This window comes from Hydra vulgaris, chromosome 07 (genome assembly GCF_038396675.1).
Source record: "Hydra vulgaris chromosome 07, alternate assembly HydraT2T_AEP".
In the NCBI taxonomy this organism is placed as follows: Eukaryota; Metazoa; Cnidaria; class Hydrozoa; order Anthoathecata; family Hydridae; genus Hydra; species Hydra vulgaris.
In genome coordinates, this window is record NC_088926.1 from 17,690,215 (window position 1) to 17,715,949 (window position 25,735).

The 25,735-nt window shown below is 28.7% G+C and overlaps 2 protein-coding genes across 2 annotated transcripts; both read left to right on the top strand.

The window, feature by feature from the left end:
* Positions 1-17,796: 17,796 nt before the first annotated feature.
* On the top strand, positions 17,797-23,074 carry LOC136082596 (uncharacterized). The gene is made up of 6 exons (XM_065802013.1): positions 17,797-17,850; positions 19,512-19,604; positions 19,720-19,853; positions 20,719-21,695; positions 21,758-22,066; positions 22,182-23,074. Exons 1-6 carry the CDS (start codon positions 17,797-17,799, stop codon positions 23,072-23,074), a joined length of 2,460 nt encoding a protein of 819 aa, XP_065658085.1.
* Positions 23,075-23,161: 87 nt separating this feature from the next.
* On the top strand, positions 23,162-24,043 carry LOC136082597 (uncharacterized). Its single transcript, XM_065802014.1, has one exon. It carries the CDS (start codon positions 23,162-23,164, stop codon positions 24,041-24,043), a length of 882 nt encoding a protein of 293 aa, XP_065658086.1.
* The last annotated feature ends 1,692 nt before the right edge of the window (positions 24,044-25,735 follow it).

Consider the following 25,735-nt stretch of genomic DNA (forward strand, 5'->3'; position numbering starts at 1 on the left):
TTGTCATTTTTTAAAATACAGCGATTTGGAAATCAGGGTCGTTCTTATCAATTTCAGAGCCCATTTTCAGCAATTTGGATTATAAACCATCTTGAATCTAATAATTTATGATTACTTCATAAGATGATTACTTCATCAGTATCATCAGTACGGATTTCGGTCGTCTTGTTCTACTGATGATTCGTTAACGGTAATAACCGATAGACTTTAATTTGTAGAAGATAGATGGCTTGAGGTTAAGGTTATTGCTCTCAACATTTCTTAAGCCTTCGATAAAGTTTGGCATGCTGGTCTTTCCATAAGCTTTCTTCTTACGGTGTATCAGGTGACATTTTTAAGAATATTGAATCCATTTTTACAAATCGTAGTATAAAAGTTGTTCTCAAGAGAGACAATTCTTCTTCATATTCTGTAACTTCAGGGTTTCCTCAAGGCTCTATCCTTAAAACTATACTATTTTTAATTTACATTAACAATCTCCCAGAAATTCACACATCTAAGGTGTTATTTTTTACTGATGATACTACTATTTATTTTAGTCTTGGTAAGAAGCCGGACGGTGCATTTGAGATGGGGCATTTGAGCTTGAAAAGGATCTTACTTCTGCTACAGCCAGGGGTTCTCAGTGGCTGATTAACTTTAGCTCAGATAAAACTCAATAATTATTATTGCAATAATCTAGATCTACCTATATTTATAAACGGTAATGTACTCAATAAGTCATCTACTCTCCGTCTTCCAAGATTAACACTTACCTCCGATCTTTCTAGGAAACCATCTATCAAATAAATAGCAAAATTAACATCTGCTAAGATTTTAATTTTGCTATTTGTGTCACTTCCTTACTCAGAATTCTGTTCTTTATCTCTATAAATTTCAAATCCGTCCTTGTATGGAACACTGTTGTCATATCTGGGGCGGATCTTCCAATGATTTTCTTTCTCTTTCATACAATGTGCAAAAATGAATTGCAAACATAGTTTGACCTGGTCTTGAAGCCAACTTTTAATCATTATCACATCGGCGTAATGTTGATTCTCTTTCTCTTTTCTATCAATACTATAATGGACACAGCTCTAAATAGCTAGCGTCTCTTGTACAATCTACTAAAATTTATTCTCGTGTTACTCATTATTCAATTAAGTCTCATCCTTTTACTGGGACTGTTTCTAAGAGCTCTAATAAAGTCATCTAGTTTTTTTCCTCAAACATCAGTTTTTTATTATTCGCTCCCTTCATCTTACTTTCCTAATTCATATAATTAGTGAACGGAAACTTTCGGCCGAAACCGAAACCGAAATTTCTGCTTCAATAATTTTTTTACTTTTCCTGTTTCGGCCGAAATTTCGGTTCAAACCGCAACCGAAATGAGCCGAAACTTTTATAAGATTTTTTTTTAAGTTTTAATTTAGAGTGGGATCATGACGGTTTCCTAATTGTAATCGTTTGTTAGTAAATCAATTTTTAATTATGACAATTGTAGAAATTTTAATTGAAATCACGTTACATAATAGTTTTAAATTACTATTCTCAAAATCATTCTTAAAATGAGTTAACATTTAAGTAAAGCAACCCAAACCAATAGTTTCATCAAAAGTTTCTCAGTGCTAAATTTTACAATGGAAATTAATCGATAAAAAACTGGTTTATGGAATCATTTTACCGTGACAGGTAGTGATTTCAAACACGGAACTTACAATATCTGCAATTTGAAAGTATCTCGTGGATCGCACAATCTAAAACTTCAATCACTTAGCGGACTTTCATCACATTTAAGAAGTCATTTACTCTAAAAAATCTCTTAACTGAAAAAGCAATACTCACAACTACCGGCAGTCCTGAAAATATACCAACTTCAGATCAAGTTGAGCCTATTACAATTAAAAAGAGAACAATACCCTTATTTGACACCAGAACAAAACAACAGAGAGCTGAAATGTTGCAATTTGCAATGCCTGGTTGGGTTGACAAAATCTCAAAAATTGATTCAAACTCCGAAAAAGGTCTGAAGTTTCATAGATTTATATTAGAAACCAACATTAAAAGCAAAGTTTGGTTTGGCAAAAGTAGCAAAGAGATTCCTACGACCTCGACCAACTTCTACCGAAGTAAAAAGGTTGTTTTTAACTGCTGGAGACATTCTTTCAAATGAAAGAAACAGACTTTTGCCAGAAAACATGAAAAAAAAATGTATTCCGCAGAGAAAATACTTCAATTATTACCTTTAATTATTGAAATTATAGTTTTTATCAAACTATGTTTCATGGTGATTGCTTAGATATATGTAAAATAGTTTTTTTGCTTTAATTCGGTGATCATAAAAGGTTCAGGGATTTTAAACATTCTTTTTCAAATTTCGGCCGAAATTTCGGTTTTGGTTTCGGCCGAAATTTCGGTTTCGGTTTTGGCTACGGCTTCACTGAGCCGAAATTTCGGTACTTTCGGTTTCGGTTCAAATTTCGGTTTCGGTCGATCACTACATATAATCAACCTTTTAAGTCATCTGTTAATCGTTATCTTGCTCTATAAAATTCATCTTTTCTCTTCCAGTAACTTCCAACTCTAATAGTGATTGCTTGCAGCCATGTTGGAAGTGAAAATGTTAAATTCATATACAAATTTTATAAATATCGTTAATATTTTACAAATAAATATCGTTATTCATATTTTACAAATCACAATAAATTGTTGTATAACTTATTGATTTCGTTTTTTTTTAATTATTTGTCATGTAATCTAAAAAGACTTAAATATATATTACTATTATTACTATTACTATAATAATTAATTCACATTATTTATCTTTTGTTCATTAATTGTCATTTAACGAACAAAAATTAAATAATGCAGATAACACGAATAACACTAAAGAAAATTTAATGGAACTAAATCATATGTATGGGATCATGTAGACGCGCTGATTATAATTTATAATAAAGTTGTAAAAATTTGCACACAAAAAATATCCTGAAGAAAATAGCAAATGAATAATATAATAGTTTGACAATTCAACAAGCAACATTATAGCTTTGGCATTTCAAATTTGTCCATAAAATATTATGGTGTTATGTTTTTAAGATTTATAATATCTAATGCAGGGGCAAATCTAGCAATAAGAATGAGGAGGGCGAATCCTTTATTAGTAACAACTGATTTCTGAATAAATAAAAAAATTCCTCAAACCTTATTATTAACCTACAGGTATGTGTGAAATGCCCGACTAAACCATTATATTCCTCAAGAAAACGACAGTAACTTAAAAATCACATTCTTTGGTGGTAGATTTTTTACTATGATTTGTTTTTATTCAAAAAGCAATTAAAACCACTGCAAATTTAGGACTTTCGTTGAAAAACACTCGGTAATTTGAGCATGCTCATATTACATAAAAATGGTATCTTTAAATATAGACAAAACTAAATGTTTCCAAGCATTGTTTTTAAACAAAAATGAAACGGATTTCTAGCTTACATATTTTTCTTTATGAAAAATATGTTAGCATAGATAAATATGCGCCGCAGATTTATTTATGCGCGATGATAATATTTTAATAAGTGTATATGTGTATATGTATGTATGCGTGTATATATATATGTATGTATATATATATATATATATATATATATATATATATATATATATATATATATATATATATATATATATATATATATATATATATATATATATATATATTTTGTCCTTTATTACAATATTTATTACAATTTAAATAAACAAAACTTTGTTACAATAATAAAAGTTAACAAGTCAAGATATCGTTAAGAAATAAATATTAAAAATAAATATAAAGAACGCGGATTACTCAAAGAAGACCATCAGGTCTTGTCACAGAAAAACCGCTATTGCTTGTGGATAAAAAAACAAACAAAAAAATAAATAAAAAAAGAATATACATTAAATATATACATATACTAATATAGATAAGCGATTTTCAAAAAATTTTAAAATTTAAAAGTAGATTAGTATATTATCAGTTGAAAAAATGAGTTTTTTAAGATTTTGTTTAAAAGAATCAAAATTACATTCTTGAGAAAAACCTTTAAAAGTATTTAGAACTATACTATTCCATAAAAATGGTCCGCGAAATGAAATAAAAAATTTTCCAAAATTAGTTTGAGAAAATGGTTGTCGAATTAAATTATCGTTCCTTAAAATATATTTATTTCTATCTCTTTTTAAATACAAGTTACGAAAAGGAACGGGTGATAGGTGGGTCTTGCATTTATACATAAAACAAAGAATATTAAAAACATTTAACTCATATATATTGAGTGCTTTCATATCATATAAAAGAGGCTTGGCGTGAGCAAAACGGTCCTTGAAATTTATAAGGCGTGCGACATGTTTCTGTTGCCGATAGAGAGGTTTACGTTTACTTTTACAAGTGCTACCCCAAGCAATGTTTGCATAATTAATATGGCAATGAATTAGCGAATAATATAACTGAATTAAGGTATGTTTATCTAAAACGTTTCTTATTTTGTATAAAATGCCTATACTCTTTGAAATTTTATTGCACAAGTTAGCAATGTGGCTTTTCCAATTAAGATTTTCATCGAAGTATACACCTAAAAATCTTGTCACTAGAACTCTATTAATAATTAGGTTATCGATAAAAAGAAAGGGTAAGTTGCTAGGCAGCTGGTGCTTTTTACCATAAAGATGAAAAAGAATCCATTTAGTTTTATCAATATTTAATGATAGTTTGTTTAATCTAAACCATTCGGAAATTTTGGCTAGTTCAATGTTCATGTTGCTAAAAAGTGTAAAAATGTTTTTATGAGAAAGAAATAAGTTAGAATCATCAGCAAACATAATTGTCATTAGGTTAGAAGCTTTTGGTAGATCATTAATATATATTAGAAATAGGAGAGTTATCATCTGCATAAACAAATTGTTACCAATTATTTAGGTAACTTTTAGGCCAAATTAATATATTTCCAGTAATTCCGTACCACTCCAACTTTTTAAAAAGAATTTTGTGATCAATAGTATCAAAAGCTTTTGCCAAGTCAATGAAAACACCTAAAGTAAATTGAGAATTTTCAAATGAGTCAGATATATTTCTTGTAAATTGTAAAATGGCATGTTCAGTGGAATTGTTTTTTTGGAATCCATATTGATTGCTGTATAATAAATTGTTTATAGTAAGATGATTATAAATTTTATTGTACAAAATCCTTTCTAAAACTTTAGAGAATACAGAAAGTAGTGAAATTGGATGATAGTTACTTATATTCTCAACGTCACCACCTTTTAATATTGGTATGACTTTTGCTAATTTTAGAGCTTGTGGAAAAATTCCCTGTTTAATTGATATCGAAAAAATCTTAAGGAGTATATCTTTTAAAACATCAAATGAACTTATAATAATGTTGCCGTTAATACTATCAGGGCCTACTGCTTTGTTAGATTTCAACATTTTAAATGCAATTTCAAACTCTTCAAAAGATAATTCAAAAGAGTTCAAGTAAGAGTTTAGAGGGAAACATACATCAATCATTAAGCTGTTTGCTATAGGAATGTTTTTTGCAAGATTTGGTCCTACAAACACAAAATATTTATTAAACTCTTCCGTAATTTGTCTTTTATCATATAAAAATTCATTATTATGTTTAACCATGTTTGGCAAAGGGTGAGATGTACTTTTTTGCTGTCAGTAATTTCTCTTATTATAAACCAAGTACGCTTAAAATTTAATTTATATTTATCTAGTAAATTTGAATAATATTTTTTTTTTTGTTGCTTTTTTTTGAGGCTTTCAAAAGGTTTAGCGTAATTTTTATATATAATTTTATTTTCATTTGTTTTACATTTTAAGTAATTAATTTTTGAAGACTTACGCAAACCCTTTGTAATCCAAGGCGATTTAATACTTTTAGCTTTGAGATTTAAATTAACTTCAGGGAAATTAGTGTTGTAAATATCATAGAAAGTTTTAAAAAAGGAGTTGTAAACTAGAGTTGTTAACCGGAATATTTCGTACAATTCCGGAAAAATAAAATTCTTTCGGAAAGATATTGAGAATCAGGTATTTTTTTTTTTCGTACTGAATTTTACGAAACAAAAAAACCGGTCGATATTCATTTCGCAAATGCTACTTCCGAAATGTCGCCTTTCGCAAGTTGAATTATGAAATGAAACTATTTTGCTACATACGAAAGCTACTTGCTACTTGCGGAACGAGCTCTTTCGCTGAACGACGTTTTGAAGTCTATAAAAAAATTTTGTTTGCCAAACTGATAACTGTAAAAATTAAAATTTTTATATACCAAAATGTTTATAATAAAAAATTTTTTTCAGTATTGCAACATATGAACATTTTAAGGTTTTATTTTTTGAAATAATGATAAAAAACCAAATTTCTTTCGAAACGAAACTCTTTCGCACTGAAACTTGCAAAACAACTTCATAACGGAAAAACACTTATGAAACGCGACATATTAAAAATATTTAATTACGTTTTATGAATCAAATACGTATAATTAACTAGGTAACTAAAATACTAATTATTATAAGTATAATGATATTGATAAGTTTCAGTTAGTAAATTTTTATAAATAAACCTATACTTTCATAAAATATACTAAAAATGTCTTTCAATGAACAAGAGTTAAATAGTGAACATAACTTGAACATCATAAAAATTTCCCATTTTGGGGGAAAAAAGAAAATTTAGAGCATGTAAGTCATTTGTTTGGGATCATGTAGATTTGCCTCAAATAGTAAATCGGTCAAAAAAAAAAGGTCATTATCGAACTAATTTTTACTGTAAACTTGTCGTTAGTTTAACTCAAAGGCAGTTTTTCTCCTGTTCCTTTCTTTATATTCATTACTTACCCGAAGTTGCGAGAGAGCAGTTAATTAGTCCCTGAGTCAGTAAGTTATTGGAAAAAAAGAGACGGTTTTATACGAATAAAATTGCGTGATTGGGAAACAATGCTGTCGTTGAAATCAAAAAAAAGATATAGGTCATGTAATCAATCATAAAAAATAACTACTTCATAAAGTACGTACGCTTTAAATTTGATCCTCCCCTCCCCCGCAATTTTCAACATCCCAACGTTATTGGAACTATACAGCCGCTGAAAGTTTTAAAGCTCTGGCTATTTTGGAGAGCAGTAAAAATTTAGTTGCAAGATTTTGCAGCAAAAAAGCGAATTCTAGCTTTGCTTATTTCGAGTGACTCTCTGATTTTCCGAGTTCGATATTCTGGGGCTACAGATAATGTTTTGGGGTGCAACCAATCAAACTTACCATGGCATGTTTTGGAATGTTCAGTTGCACCCGAACTGGACCATTTTTCTTTTAAGCTGTTTTTCTGGTGTTCAATACATCTCGATATCACCTTCTTTTTAGTTTCACCAATGTATATCGAACCGAATGAACATTTTAGCTGGTATACACCAGAGTTTGTGTTTAGTGGCAGTTTAGTTTTATTGTTGCAAAAAATATTTTTTAAATTGGGAGTTGATGTGAAAATAACCTTTATGTTTTGTGTTTCGAAATTCTTTACGAAGTTTTGGACCAACAATTGGTATCCAAGGCAGTTTTATAAAGGGTTGGGTATCTAATGGTTGACTTGTGGTGTTTTTTGAACCGTTTTTTAAATAGTCTATAGTAATATTATTTAGAATGTTCTTGTCGTGGCCATTTTCAACAAATATGTCTATTAGAAAATCAATTTCTTTTTGAAGGTGTTTTTGAGAGCAAATTCTTTTAGCACGACATAAAAATCCTTTGAAAACGCCAATAATAATGTTAGGATTAATGTTCGAGTTAGGTTTAAGTTGAACATTTGTAATAGCTTTTTTTCGATGTATTTGAAATTCATAAGCTCCAGAGCCTGTGTTTGTAATATTAATATCTAGGAAATTGAGTTGTTTGAGGTCGTTTTCAAGTTCCGCTGTGTATTTTATGGCAGGATGTTGTTCATTAATGATGTTTAGGAACATTTGTTGTTGTTTTATTGAAGCGAAGCGAGCGTGACAATCATCTACATATCTCTTGTAAGTTTTTGGTTCGGATGTATAAACAATTGCTATGTTAAGGGCCTTTCTTTCTATATTTTGTAAAAATGCTTCCGCCATAACAACCATTAAAGATAAACCTATAGGACCTGAATTAGGTATTACTCGGATATTGTTTTCATATAAAAAATAACATATACTTAATAAAAGTTCAATTAATTGGTGAATGTCTGCAAGAGTAAGTTTAGTTCGAGTTTTTAAGTCATCAATGTCAGCGTTCAATATATCAATAATAACCGGAATTGCTTCGTCATTCCCATGTATGGATGGATATAAATTGACTATATCAAATGAAACTTGAACTTCGTTAGGATCTATTATCCATTGCTTAGCTTCATTTACAAAACTATTAGAATTCATAAGTCTACTTTTTTAATACTTTTTACTACGTTTTTAATAAAATCTGCTGACGTCAGTTATTTAAAAAAAATTTTGTATTATATTTTGGCTTTTTAGTGTTATCTTTTTAACGGTTTGTTTTTACTATAACGATTTCTTTGTAACTATTTTATTTAATAAACCTGATGACGCTGATCGCGATAGATCAGCGAAATATCGAAAATAATTATATATTATTAAAATATATATATATTTTAAAAAAAGTTTATACGCAGCCGTATTTATTGAATTCTACCCATATATATTATATATATATATTATATATATTATATATATATATATATATATATATATATATTTACATATATATACAAGTATATATATATATATATATATATATATATATATATATATATATATATATATATATATATATATATATACACACACTAAAAAAAAAAGGTAGAAATTTCTACCTTAGGGTAGGATATGTGATATACCCTTAGTAAGGTATAATTTTCTACCTTTTAGGGTAGAAAATTATATTAAAAACAATTATTTGTCATACAATTTTCTAACTTAAAGGTATAATTTTCTTCCTTATAAGGTAAAAAATTATACCTTACTAAAGGTATATCACATATCCTACCTTAACTAAAAATTTCTACCTTTATTTTTTAGTGTGTATATATATATATATATACAGTGACCTTGAAAGATTAAGAGAGTTAGGACGAAGGTGGATAGATAGATAGATAGATATATAGATATATATGTAAAAACTATTGAAGAATCATTTAACAACGTTATTTTATTTAAATAATAAATAATAATATTTTTATGTATAACAGTTTAATGAATACTTTCGAGTTTGTTCCGTAAGCGCACATTCCGAAACGCTCCTTCCGTATAGAACTGTTTCGCAAGTATTCTTTCGAAATGATTTGTTTCGCAAGTTTATTTTCGTAAAGAGCTATTACGGAATAATTATTATTTATTTATTTCGTATAACGCATTACGGAAGGTGAATTTGCGAAAGAACAAGTTCCGCAATAGCAACTTGAAATATGGAAGATAAAAATGCGAAATTTTCGTAAGTTTTTGTTTACGGCGAAAAACCCTATTATAAACTAAGTTTGTATTATCAGAGGCATTTATAAAGTTCCAATTAAAGATAACTGTTCTTTAAAAGATTCAAGGTTTTTATTTGTAAAAATTCGCTTTTTGAAAACTCGTTTTTCATTAGGAAGTAATTTATTATCTATATTTATAGAAAAGAAAACAGGAAAATGATCCGATATGTCATTTTTAAGTATGCCTTTTTTTAAGGATACGTTAAAAACATCAGTGGTTAAAATATTATCAATTAAAGAAACACTTAGTTGAGTAATTCTTGTCGGTTTGCTAATCAAAGGAATCGCACCATTTTCGAGAATGCCATTATAAAACTTTTTAATGTTGTTATTGACGTGGTATAACAAATCTAAATTCAGATCACCCAATAAGTAGATAAATTTATTTTCGCGGTTACTTTTTTTAATAACGTCATTACATAAAAACGAATTAAAATTTTTAATTTCACCTGATGGTGGGCGATAACAGCAACTTAGAATTTTATTTTTTAATTTATTGGTTAAAATTTCATTCGTTAAAACCTCTTTATCAGCATCAGTGATGCTCATGTCATGCCGGGTAAAATATTGTAAGTTATTTTTAACATAAATAAGAGCGCCTCCGCCACGCTTATTTGTTTTTCGTGCCAATGAAATTACATTAAAACCCGGCAGTTCAAAATTGGTAAAAGAATTTACGTCATTCAAACTGCACCATTTTTCTGTTAAGCAGATTATATTAAAAAGATTACTAATTTCTTCAATAAAATTACTAAAGATTTCAAATTTTTTTTTAAACTTCGAATATTAATGTGAATTGTGTTAATATTATTTTGATCAAGAAATCCTTTAATTTCATGGGTATAAAAGTAGTTGCATTTATTTTGCAAAGCATCAGAATCAGTAAAATAATTAAGATCAGGATCAGATTCCTCGTCTAATAAGAAATCTCAAAAACCAAAAAATCTCCATTTAAAAAGCCTAATTACTAAACTAGCGTTTGTCAGCGAATAACTTTTTTACTATGTTTGTTGACTTGTATGTTTTATGTCATACTGGATTACTTTTAACATTGGCCGCCTAACAAAGCTAGGCTAAGCATATTAAAATAGCCATAACCTTTAATATGAGTGTTCACAAAATTTAAAACATAAGCTTATAAATAAATGTAATGTCTGAGTTGTTAATCAATCTAAAAAAATTACCCGCTTATATAAAAACGTTAAAAAAAAAAAGCTGCATAAAAAAGAGGAATTTGTTTGAATTTGATTTTAGAAATACAATCGTTTTTTTTTAGTTCGAAAAAAATCATAAAAACTAGACTCAAAATTTAAGGTTTTATTAGAATCCATTTAATTTTTGTTTTTTCTTATTCGAAATGAGATCAAAGAATTTCTTTTATAAATCCCGTATGAATAATTTATTATATACAACTTTAGCGTACTTACCCTTCGCCCTTAAATCTTTTGCCTCATTCAGGAGTTTTTTCCGCAATTCCAGCGTATGATCACTATAATCTTCATTTATGTAAACCTTTTGAGTCCATAATTTCATCGTCGTATATTTTCTTAATATCGTGGCTTTGTCTTTGTAGTTAAGAAATCTTACTATGATCGATCTATTTTTTTAATTGTTTTCAGGTAATTTTTTGTCAACTCGATGCGCCCTTTCAATTTCAAAGTTTCTATGTAGTTGAAGTTTATTATTTAAAAACTCCCTTACTTTATTTTCACTGTCTTCCCAACTTTCAATTTCAATTTCTTCAATCCCGCAGAATCTTAAGTTGTTGCGTCGACTTCTGTCTTTAAATTCTGCCAATTTGTTAATCATTTTAGAATTTGCATTTTCATTTATCAATGATGTTTTTGATTTTTGATGATCAGCGACTATTTTATCATAATTATTACTCACAAATTCAACAGCTTTATTAAGTTCGCGTAATTCCTTTTTTAGTTCCTTGTTTTCGTCAATTACTGAGTTTAATTTGTTTTCAAGTTTTTCAATTCTATCATTAAACATCTTCATAATAGTATTTTCATGAATTTCCAAAATATCTTTTAACTGTGCAGATGTAAAATTTGTAGTAGTCGTTTTGAATTTTTTTTTTTTTTTTTGATAACCAGTAAGTAAAAAAAAAACACGTCCGCTCGCGGTGAATGCTAATAGCTCATTATATATAAGTATATATATATATATATATATATATATATATATATATATATATATATATATATATATATATATATATATATATATATATATATATATATATATATATATATATATATATATATATATATATATATATATATACATAAACGTATACATATACATACATATATATACATATACGCAGAGCCGGCCGAAGTTGGCTTATTTTTTCGATTTATGTGAAAAACATGTATATTATTAACAAAGTAACAATAATGTTTAAAAAACGCATGCACACTATATAAGTTTTTTGAACCATATTGTGTATTTCATATACAATAGAATAAAAGAAAGCCTAATATTTTTGATTAAAAAACAAGCTTTTTGACATTCCTCTATAAGTGTTCTAATTTTATAATTTATGATAAAAATGTTCTATTTTTATAATTTTCGACTAAAAGTATTCTGTTTTTATAAATAAATAAAAAAACGTTCAATTTTTTAAAAATTTTCCAATTAATTTTACCCTTTTTAATTATTTTTTTCCCGCCAAATCTTATGGTGTTGTTCTTTATGATAGCCAAAATTGTTTTTAGAAAGTTCCAAAAATGACTTTTAGGGAAAGAGATGCTGGACGAAAGTAAACGTGTGGCTATGATAAATTAAAAAAGAAAAGAAAAAGAGAAGAAGTTGCGGCAAAACAAAGTGACAGTCTGGTAAAATTTTTAAAGCCAGAAAAGGTGCAAGAAACTAATAATAACTATCATGTACCTAGTACCATCCTTAATAATAATAACTATCATGTACCTAGTACCATCCAATTGAACAAAAGGAAAATGTTAATGAAGCCGAGGGAAACGTAAACAAAGAAGACTTCTCACCATCAAATAAACATCTATCAAATAAACAAGATGAATCAGTGAAAATTTTTCAGCTTCAAAACAATCAAAATATCGACGAAGATGATATAATTAGTATTAGTATCAAAGATCCCGGCACCTGGCCTGAAAATATAAGTGATAAAATTAGAATCACAATTATAAAAAATGGCGTAATACAAGTGAAAAATTACAATTTTCCAAAAGATTATTATAGAAGTTTTTCTGAATGCTATTATTTAAGAAAATTAACAAATGGGAAACAACACAAACGAAAGTGGTAATTATATTCCAAAACTAGGAACTCCACATTCTGTTATGTATGTAGATTAAATGGATTAAATGATTGGGCACATTTAAGTTCGCAATTGCAAAGTCACGAAAGATCAGAACACCATTTACAAGCCATATACAAACTGTTACAGCTAGAAAATAATTTTAAACTTGTAAAAAATATTGACATTAAACATGAAAAAATAATTAAAAATGAAACACAGCGCTTAAAATGTGTTTGTGAATCTTATGATTGATTTATGTAATGAAATCAAAATCTGTCGTCGTGTTTTGTCTTCCAACTTCAGAATATTACAAATACTGCAATATTTATTAAAAAATAATCTATTTGAGTTTTATCCAAATTTCTTTACTGCGCTTTAAATTACACTAACTTTACCAATTACAGTCGCTTCAGCAGAGACCTTTTTTTAAGATTAAAGTTAATAAAAAATTATTTGAGGTCTACCATAAGCCAAGAAAGATTTACTTCATTAGCAATTTTGTCTATGAATCAGAAATAGCCAAAAAAACGATGATACCATCTCCGAATTTGCCATAAAGCGTGCAAGGAGATAAACTTGGAATTCTTTGTATTAATAGTATCTATATTTTTATATTTTTATATTTTTTCAATATAGTTCTACTTTTTGTTATTTGATTTATTAAAGAAAATTTTGATGACTGAAATTTAGTTTATTTGTTTATAATATTTTTTAGTGACTTATAATTATGCTATTTTTAGTGCCGTTGTTCAACGTGTGCTAAAATAATTATGCTATTTTTAGTGCCGTTGTTCAACGTGTGCTAAAATAATTATGCTATTTTTAGTGCCGTTGTTCAACGTGTGCTAAAATAATTATGCTATTTTTAGTGCCGTTGTTCAACGTGTGCTAAAATCCACATGTAAAGTAATATGTGTAAAAAATCATATACGTGTACATTAGGGTGTTTCAAAAAAAAGTCATGTCTGAAAAAAAAAAAGGGCCCTAGCTTATCATCTGCCCAGACCATAATTTAGTACCTAGGATTTTTTTTTTTTTAATTTCTGAAAATCCTAAGGGTCCCTCCAGGGGGTAAAAGGAGCAATTTTTTCAACGTTTTGTACCATTTTTAAAACAGTTTGGAGGAAGTCTTAACATTAAAATTTTTAATTTTTTTTTCTGTTTGTAAAGACCAATTTAATCTAAATAAAACGGGCTCTATTCAAAAAAAGAAAAAAAATTTTGAAAACTGTTTTAAATAATCTTAAATTTAGAGTTTTTGGGAGTTTATAAAACCCATAAATATTAAACAATATTTTTTTGAAATTCATATTAGTAGGTTTTTCTTCGATTAAGTTTTCGATGCAATACTATATTAAATTCAATTCTATTCAGCTACAGTGTTTATTCTAGGAAATCATAAAAAGGTAGGGCCTGGGAATGAATAATAAGGGAATGATTAAATAATTTTTGTAATGAAATATTCAAAACAAATGGTTTTTTTGAAACTAAAAAAAAATAAAAAATTTATAAAACTAAAAAAAACTTCAAATCCAAAGTAAAACTTGTTTTAAATTGAAATACAGTAATCCTAGTAAATTTATGATTATCTTTATTATAGCTATCTATTAAAAACAAAGCAACTTTTCAAATTAAAAACAGATTAAAAATTTGTTTAACGAAAAAATATAAAATAAAAAACTAGACTTTTTTTCTGATAGCAGCATTTTCATAATCGATTTTTTCTCTGCTTTTTCTATTTTTCTTGTAATCATTTGTAAAGAGAAGGATGTTTATTAGGTCTTGAACTAATTTTACCTCCCTCTCAGAGCAGTCATTAACAATATCAATTCCAATTACTGTTGCTCTAAATTCAAGATAAAAATTATTAAACTTTGAAAATTCTGGTGGTGTTTTTGTCCATTGAGTTTCTTCTTTTCTATGTCTAAGCATATTAAAAACTAGCCACGACTTGTCTGTTATGATGATACTACACTGTTTTTTTATACATTCCCTTATTTCTGTTGCTCCTGCAGATATTATGTTCTCTGCAGCTCTATAAGATGTAGATTTAGAGCACATAAAGTTTGCTACAGAACCACAACCAATGAAAATGACACTTCTAATCAAAGCTGTATGTTGGTCTGGTGCTATACCCTTATAAATCGTCGCTAGTGTGACTAAAAGAACTTAGATAATCTAAACCATTGTTATCTAACTCTGCAAATTTTTCTATATTTGATTTGCTTTTTTTATTTCTTCCAACAGAATACTCATATCTTTTATCTTTTCCTCCAAGACTTCCTTTCCTTTCCCTAAGCTGGTCTTTTAAGAAAGCAAGATCTTCTTCCTTGTCTTTCACTTTTCTCATTTTATCTTTTAGCATTTCCTCAAACATAACATGAGGATGTTTTCCAATCCAAAATACTTTATTCATTTGTTCTTCAAATAAATGTCTTTAATACTTCAGCAAGATTTTTCTTTTATCTTTTAATTTCACCCACTCTTTAAACAATTTTTCAACTTTAATCCTTTAAAAAATAACATTTGCTTGTATAAAGGTTTATGGATTAAACAGATTTAGAGTTCAATGATAAAACTTAGCTTAGCTTTTATATTATAAGCACTTTAAATCCACCATGTATCCAAGGATCCATTAGTTTAGATTGTATGCAGCAGCCAGACTGATCAACTGGGCAGTTAGGTATGAAAGAGGAACTTTTGTTAGGATAACCTACTAAGCACTTCACTTTTGCTTCACATTTTGATTTTCGTAGAAAGAGATAATATTAAATTATTTCTTTAGCAGTTGCAAATTTCTTTGCTGGAAGTTTTATGATAAATTTTTTAACTAAAAATATTTCATCCAATCTATTACTTCTAATTTTTTTTTTCAGTGGCATTTTAATAATTTTTTTATTTTCAATATGAAAAACAAAGTTTAATCATATATCATATATTTCAATAAAACATCATTTACTGAAAAGATTTAAAACTTTATTTAAAAAAATATATAAATAAGTACAGGGTAAAAAAAATATTTTTTGTTATATATTTATGGATTTTGGGGTTTTTTAAAACAGTTTTAAGAATTTTTTTTTTTTTTTTTGAGAATAGAGCCCATTTTATTTAGATTAACTAGGTCTTTACAAACAGAAATATGAAAAAGAAATTTGAAAATTTTAATGTTAAGACTTTCTCCAAACTCTTTTGAAAATGGTACATAACGCTATAAAAATTGCCCTTTTTACCCCCTGGAAGGACTCTTAAGATTTTCAAAAATATAAAATAAAAAAATCCTTAGTACTAAATCATGGTCTTGGCAGATGATAAGCTAAGGCTCTTGTTTTTTCAGACATGACTATTTTTTGTTCTTTATATTTATTCTTAACTTTTTCACTGGTAGTTATTCTCTTTTATACTAGTATATTTAACATTTGTATTTTAAAACATGTAGTAAAGAAACAAAAAAAAAATTGAACACAAAAAATTTAGTAGCGTTTTAATTAGACGAGAGTCGCTAATTACTGCATATAAATTTTCGCTAATAATACTGATTCCTGTTATCACCACATAAATTCAATTCAAAAAAAACAAACAAAGCAACTTTAAGACAACCTACATTTTGGAAATCTTTGGTATGCTCATCTTATCCTAATATATATCTTCTTCCCTATATATATATATATATATATATATATATATATATATATATATATATATATATATATATATATATATATATATATATATATATATATCATCTCATCTTCCCTATATATATATATATATATATATATATATATATCATCTCATCTTCCCTATATATATATATATATATATATATATATATATATATATATATATATATATATATATATATATATATATATATATATATATATATATATATATATATATATATATATATATATATATATATATATATATATATATATATATACATACATACATATATACATATACATATATATATATATATGTATATACATATATATGTATATATATATATATATATATATATATATACATATATATATATATATATATATATATATATATATATACATATATATATATATATATATATATATATATATATATATATACATATATATATATATATATATATATATATATATATATATACATATATATATATATATATATATATATATATATATATATATATATATATATATATATATATATATATATATACAGTATTGGACAAAACATTTGCAACCAACATCGAACAATGCTAAAAAGTGTTCCTAATTTTACATGTCTTAAAAACGAAACGAACCATACTACCACAGCAAACAGTTCAGGAGTCTGGAGTCATAGCATGCCATTACATGAGCAATCAGCTGACAGGTGACAGCACACAGGCAGAATTTCGTTGACAAGTGCCATTTTGTAGCGGACAAAACAAGTGCAACATTTTTGGTTTGTTTCATTTTCTTAAGTCTGGTCCGTGTCAACGTCACGGAAGTTTTTTAATAATTAAAGGAAGTATTCAGAAGTTTCAAGAAGTTTCCAGAAGCTTCCAGAAGTTTCCAGAAAAAGTATCTGGAAACATCCAGTAGCATCCAGAAATATCCAGAAACATTCAGAAGCATCCAGAAGCTTCCAGAAGCATCGAAAAGAAGCATCTAGAATCTTTCAGAACAGGTTCACACAGGTTCATTTTACTATATAAGAGACATGTAAATCGACACGCAATTCAGTCAATATATGGAAGTCAATCAGTCAGTATTATCAAGACAGTTTATCGAAGTGAGTTTTATCAAAGTGTTTTATCGAAAAACATCAATACAAGAAGTGAAATACAACAAGTGTTTCATTACATCGATACAGTCCACATCCAACCAAGACGTTGAGTTCCACAGAGCATTATTGTATCATCACAAGGCAAATGTAACACGGTAAGCCTTGAGAAGCGTGATTATTTATTTTTATTATTTTTATGACTTCAAGTGCAAAAATGGATCCCGACAATCTTGGATTGGAACTAAGAAAGAAAATTATCGGTGATTACGTAAGTGGAATGTCACAAAAAAGTATTTGTGATGAATATCGCGTGAAAAAATGGACCGTATCAAGACTATGTTCCAAATATCGTTCTACGGGGAAGTTGGCAGCAGATAACAAAGGTGGAAGACTGCGTTCCACCACTTCTAGAGAGGATTCTATGATCGTCAGATCCGTCAAGAAGGATCCCTGGATATCATCAGTCGAGAAACAAAAGCAATTAGAGCTGCCGGTATCGGACCGAACAATCAGACGACGTGCTGTTGAAGCCGGATTGTTTTCTCGACGCCCTGCAAAGAAACCGCTGATTTCACTAAAAAACCAGAAGAAAAGACTCCTGTTTGCTACATCTCATATTGACTGGAATGTGCAAAAATGGCGAACTGTCCTGTTCCGTGATGAATCAAAGTTCAACAAAATTAATCGTGAAGGTGTTCGTAATAAGGATCAACTGTTTGAACAAATCCAAAAGGCCTGGGCAGCGATTCCACAAAGTTTCATTGATCACCTGATCGAATATATGCCTCGAAGATGCAAGGCTGTGATCGACAACAAAGGATTTGGTACGAAATATTGATAGCAAAAAACAGCTTGGCCAACATTTTGTCGAGTTGCACTTGTTTTGTCCAGAAGGAAATCAACTTTTTTTAATACTTTTGATTAATTTATTAATTTTCGTGTACAAATAATGAACTTTGTGATGAATAAAACTTGAAGAACTTTGTCTCTAAACAGTTACATAGTTATTTCTCTAAATTGAAAAAATGCAGCACTTTTATATAAAGAAACTAAGTTTGCATTATTTGGTTGCACTCGTTTTGTCCGATACTGTATATATATATATATATATATATATATATATATATATATATATATATATATATATATATATATATATATATATATATATATATATATATATATATATATATATATATATATATATATAGGGAAGATAGGGAAGATTGCTCACTTTTTTTGCTAATCTAAATCGACACAGCTTTTTTAGAAAATGAAGAATAAAAGAAAAGATTGCTGCCCCATGCAAAATCCTCAGTCGATGTAGCAGCACTCCGCTGCGAATCAGCCTATTTGTCAGTCAATGTATGTACTGAACCCCCGGCAGCAGGCAATTATTACAATCATAATTTCATATTTACAGTATGACAGTATCACACTGCTCACCTAAACCAGCACTATAAGATATTACATATTTCCATAGGGCCGTGAAAAAAGTTTGGGGGTCCGGAGCATCTTTAAATTTGGGGCCCAAACCCTCCCCTCTGTCTCACACCAAAAAAAAAACTCGTTCAAATTTTTATATTATACTTATATATTAGTATGTTGCTCCAGTTTAAGTTATATCTAGATAACATTTGTTTTCAAAATAGCATTACAACAAGCAAAATAGCGTTATAATAGCAAAATTTCAAAAATGAAAAAAAATTGTTTTCAAAATAGAAAAAACTGTCAAACGTGTAACAAGTTCTTTGTGCAAATTCAAATAGAAATGATATTTAAAATCTTTAAGTCAAAAGCTTTTTGTTGAATAAATCAATATATTCTTATATGTATAAAACTAAATCCCTGTTAGTCAATTGAATAATCATGTAAGATATTTTTTTTCACTGATTGTTGTTTTCCTTTACTTAAAATATAAATGTTTAGCAAATAATGGAAGATAAACATAGAAGAATTAAAATTGATATAGAGACTTTGAAAATAGGGGCAATACTACGGATAAAGAAGTGGGTTGTGAAAGTGTGTGTGTGTGGAGGAAGGGGGGGGGGCAATTTTTACTAGAGCAACGTACTGGTATATACACATTGTTATTTTTTTTGTTTTTTGTTTGAAAAACTCTTTAATCACATTATAGAATTCAAGATTTCGTTCTAATAGATACTCAAGACTCAAAATTTCACTGGTTTGTTCTTCTTCCATGGTTGGGAGAAAAAATAGCAAATTCACTGAAAGTAATGTTGATTTCTTTGGATTGGGAAATCTGCGCCGGTGACTTTCCACCATTTGAAACAAATTAGAGGCGTAGTAAGGAGGAGGGGGAGGGGGTGGTCGCTCCGGGCACAACTCTGAGGGGAGGCGCCAAGAAGGAGAAAAAATAATAAAAAATAAATGAATTCACAACTCAGATCAAGAGCCAAGAACTGCTCAGTGACTAACAGTAACACAGCTGAATTAAAGAGCAAGTTCAAGAACAAGAGCCAGTCAGCCAGAACCCGAACCATGAGGAACAAGCAACCCCAAGAAAATTTAAAATAATCCCAAACCTAAGATCTTCTTAATGTGTTGACGTCTTTAAAAGTAGCCATGTTTTATTTTTACTTTTTATTTTTTCTAAAACGTAAATAAACAGTGGTCAAACGGTTACTGTTCATTTAATTTTTAACGGGGAAAAAACTGACATATTCTGAATTGCAATGGTTTTACACGTGACGTTATTCTGTTTGTACTTTTAGAGTGGTCAGACAAACACTGTTTTTTTAAAATTTAAATAGCTACAAATAAATAATAAAAGGAAAAAACATTGTTTTCAAAAAATGTAACAAATTTTAAAACACTAATTTTTATTTATATTTCAGCTGTATTTATCGAAATGACCGTAAGGGCATTTTTTCTGAAAGGTCGAACTTTCAAGGCCGTTGAAAACTTTTTTTGATGCTTGAGCTAAGCAACATTGAAACATTAAGAAAACTCTATGTTTAAGTATGTCCATATATATGAGGAATGAGGATGCTACGCGAAAAATTGCGGTGATTGAAGACTGGGAGCAACAAAAACCACAAAACATTTGTTATTATTTTTTTTAATTTTAAATTTTATTTATATTCATTGACAAATTTCAAATTTGATTCAATAGGTTAAAGGTTGCGTCTGATTTTAATAGGAAACAAGTTTTAATTAAAAATGACTTAAATTTATTATGGGATGATTCCAAAATTAGTGAAAGTGATAAGATTGTTTATGAAAACTTTCAGAAAAATATTAAGTTTAATGGTTTAATGTATGAAGTTGAATTGCCTTTTAAAACAGATCATCCGGTGATAGGCGACAATTACAATTTATGCAAGTCTAGGTTTTTAGCATTAGAGAAAAAACTTGCATGCGATAGAGATTTATTTGCATCTTACAATAATATTATTAAGGATCAATTATCTAAAGGCATTATTGAGAAAGTCTCTAATTTTGAATCAAATATTGGTGACGTTCACTATTTACCTCACCGCCCTGTTATACGTGAAGATAAACTAACTTCAAAGGTGCGTATAGTTTTCGATGCAAGTGCTTGCACATCTGGTCCTTCGTTAAATGAGTGTCTATTTTCAGGACCATCACTTACAACTTCATTATATAGTATACTTTTACGTTTTCGTGCAAAGCGGATCGCTATAATTGCCAATATTGAGAAAGCTTTTTTAAACATCGCATTAGCTGAAAAGCATCGTGACTTTGTAAGATTTCTAAGGTACAAAGACTTATTTGATTTTGACAATAATAATTTAAAAAGTGCTGATTTAAGTGTTTATCGACTGTGTCGAGTTTTGTTTGGCGTGACCTCTTCTCCTTTCTTATTATCTGCGACCTTAATTAATCACGCTAAACATTATGCTGCGAACGATTTTGAATTTAGCAAGAAATTAACTCAATCGTTACATGTAGATGATTTAAATGCAAGTTTCGATTCTGTAGTCGAAGGACTTTTATTTTATAATAAAGCGAAATCGCGTTTAAGAGAAGGAAATTTTTACCTTAGAAAATTCGACTCAAATTCAATGGAGCTTAATAGTTTAATCAAAGAGGAAAATCCAACCTCAAGTGACATAACCAAAGTTCTTGGTTTAAAATGGGATAAAATGAAGATAACTTTATTTTTTCCTTTCAGGATTTATTATATTTAGTGGACAATGAACCTTCTAAAAGAAGTATTCTTAGATTCATTGCAAGTTTTTATGATCCTTTGGGATTAGTGAATCCCATTATTGTAAGATGTATGATATTATTTCAGTCGATTTGTAAGTTAAAGTTAGGTTGGAATTCACTTATAGGAGATGATATATTGATTGAATGGAATGATATTATTAATGATTTAGGTTCAGTACCTTTTATTTGTGTTCCAAGATGGTATAGTAAGTGTGTAGACAACATCCAAAACATTAAATTTGAGTTATATGGTTTTTGCGATGCGAGCCTAAAAGCGTATGGATGTTGTATTTATTTAAGGAGTAGCGCTGATAGAGTTGCAAATTCTTGTCTAGTTACTTCTAAATACTATTCCTAAGTTAGAATTAAGGGCAATGTTATTATTAGCTAATTTGTTTTTAGTTGTATACAAAGAATTATCTTGTTTTTTAAATATTTCTTGTATCAAGTTATTTTCTGATTCTATTATTTGTCTTAATTGGGTAAACAATGTAAATAAAAAATATGAAGCATTTGTTCAAAAACGCTTAAAAAAAATTCGTTCTTTGTATGATATTAATTTTTGGAGATATATTGAAAGTGAAAGAAATCCCGCGGATATTATATCTCGCGGATGTAGATTTAGTACTTTTCAAAAAAACGACCTTTGGTTTAAAGGTCCAAGTTTTCTATTCAATGATTTTATTTCATGGCCTTCATTTGATTTAAGCAAGCAAGGAGATTCTCTGTCTGAAGTCGCAACTTTAATTACTTCAGAACATTCTATAGTTAATTTAGATTTTATGAATATCAAGAATTTTAAAACATACGATCGTCTTCTTAAGGTTACAGCTTTAGTTTTACGTTTTGTTCGCATTATTAAAAAAGAATTCAATAATGATTTTTATACAATAACTACTTTAGAACTAAATAATGCGGAATTGTTGTGGATTAAATTTATTCAGAAAAGCATATTTAATAGTGAGTCTTACAACCAACTTAAAAGAGATTTAGGATTTTTTACTGTTGAGGAATTAATTCTTTGTAAAGGTCGTCTTAGTAACGCACCGATTCCCTTTGATTCTAAGTTTCCTATATACTTACTTATTAAGAGTTACCTTTCAAATTTAATTATATTACACTATCATTATATTACTAAACATGGTGGTGTTAAAGAAACACTAAATGAATTGAGAACTAAGTTTTGGTTGTCAAAAGCTCGTAGTCTAATTAAGACTATAATTAGAAATTGTCACGTTTGCAGAAGATTTGACAGTAAACCCTATAAATATCCGAATTTTCCGCCTCAACCCTAATCGAGAGTTAGTGATAAATATGCATTTAAGTACGTTGGAGTAGATCTTTGCGGTCCAATTATGATTAAAAATATTTATGAATCTAATATGATGTACAAAGCGTGGATATTTGTCGCTACATGTTGTAGTACACGTTTTCTTTATTTAGATTTGGTGCCCGATTGTTCAGCAGAAACTTGCATTCGTGGTCTTCGGCGCTTTATTAGTCGCTTTGGCGCACCCTTACAATTCATAAGTGATAATGGTTCTAACTTCTCTGCGGAAGAAACTCAAAGCTCGACGAGTTTACGACGTATACGATGGTGTTTTAACGTTCCAGCAGCTCCTTGGTGGGGAGGGATATTCAAAAGAATGATCCGAACCACCAAGAGAGTGATTAAAAAAGTGCTTGGAACATCAAGAGTAACTTACAAAGAAATGACTACAATTCTGGCTGAAATTGTTGTTACTATTAATAACCGGCCGATTACATTTCTTTACGATGTGCCTGGTGACGAACCACTGACCCCAAATCATCTCGTGTTTGGGAGAAAATTACCTTTAGAATCTGCGAATCTTAGTAACTTTTTACCTACAGACCAATTTGATGATAAGCAAAAATATTTACACCAAAAAGCAATTTTGGATTTTTATTGGCATATCTGGAAAGGAGAATATTTAACAAGTTTACGAGAGTTGCATAAAAGCGTGACACATCGAAGTTGGGGATTTCAAATGAAAGTCGGCGATGTTGTGATAATCGACAATCCAAAGGTTCCACGTTCAGTGTGGAAAATGGGCGTTATACAAAGGTTGCGATATTCAAATGATGGTCAAGTACGTGCTGCCGAAATACGTGTCATCTCTGGCGATAGATCTATTATTATTAAAAGAACAGCGAATAAACTTTATCTGTTAGAAAGACATTACTATATTGATGAACAATCAACTCAAGTAACATTTGTGAGTGAAAAGAACATTGAAATTTAAAATAACAATTTAAAAGTGCCGGCCGCAGTGTTGCGTTAGTTTGCTAACGCAGCAGCCAGTTGGTTTCTTGTTTTTATATATATATAAGAGAAAGCGCTCCTTTCTCGCTCTCTTGCTACTTTACTCTCTTGCGTTTATACTACAACGTGTGACTTGGCGTATTCACTTGGCGTGATCCAAGGTTTATTGTAAATAACGAGTCGTATCTTCAAGAAATATATTGTAAAGTAATCTTATCAACGTGATTTATTATTAGAGTCCCTTCTAAACTCTTTTGTTGTTCGGCTTTTATGATCTTATAAAGTTTATACCCTCAATTTGAGGGTGGGTGGGTGGGGTGTAAACTTTATAAAAGTCTCAAAAGTATAGGTAAAAGACCGTAATTTAGTCAAAATGGATTTTCTCTGTAACATAACAACGGAAAAAGTTTGATAAATACTACGGAATTTTTTTACAGATAGATATCAATTGATATCTTTATTTTTAACCATTGTTAAAAAATAAAGGTATCAAGCTGTTTGTGCTGGACAATAACCGGATTACTGTTTTTGAGAAAATTTAAGTTGAAAGTTCGCATTATTTAAAGATGTTGTAAATTCAGTATGATGAAGAGAGGGAGGGGGGGGAGGAGGAGGTTGCAGCATGGGCATTTGCCCCCCAAATAATTTTTCAAATAAATAATCTTGAAAAAATTGACTGAAAAAATGACCAAAAAAAAAACAACCCTTAAAACTATTTCTGGGCCCCTAATCTAGCATTGCCCCCTCCCCTCCCAATATAATTTTTGTTCCTACGGGCCTGGAAGAAGTTAGTGGTTATTTTCAGATTTTAAATGCATAATTCAATTTAGATTACAGTTACAAAGTTTCACGTTAAAAACATTATAATAACTCTTTAGAAATAAAAAATAGAAACATAGCTCAAAAAATCAAAAAGTTACAATTTCTTAGTTAAATATCAAATTCTGTATCTGCTTTTCGTTTGGGGCAAAGTGGAACTGTTTTTAGCATTTTTTTTAAGCATTTCCAACGTGTTTGCAATAACAACCTGTGAACTATTTCTTAAACTGCTTTGCAAACATTTGCTGCTCTCACTTAGAAAGGAAAAATAATTCAAGTTATTTAGTGAAGTTTTTTATTGTTCAGCCTAACTATTATGTCAAATAAATCCGTAAGATAGTATCCGTAATAATATATATATATATATATATTTTTTTTTTAATTTAAGTTTACAATGTTAGTCGTGTTACATAATTCATAAGCCGTAATACATAAACATAAGTCGTAATACAATTACGCAAATAATATAATTCAGCGTACTAACAATATAAACCAAGGTTTCCAAAAGAAGAAGAAAGTTCAGTTTATAAACATCTAGAACCTTCATATAATCAAAAAAATATTTTGAATGTGAAAAGGGATCCGCAAAATTTACTACGCGGATTGCATGTTTCTGACGGCGATAAAGATGTTGTAATTTACTTTTATCCGTACTTCCCCAGGCGATGATTGCATAATCTATATAATTGTGTATAAATGAATAATAGAGTTGGGTTAGGTTTTTTTTGTTTAGATAATTTCGGGCTTTGTATAAAATGCCAATGTTTTTAGAAATTTTTGTGCTTATATGATCAATATGTTTTCTCCAAGTAATATTCTCATCAAGATAAACACCTAAGAATTTTATAACAGT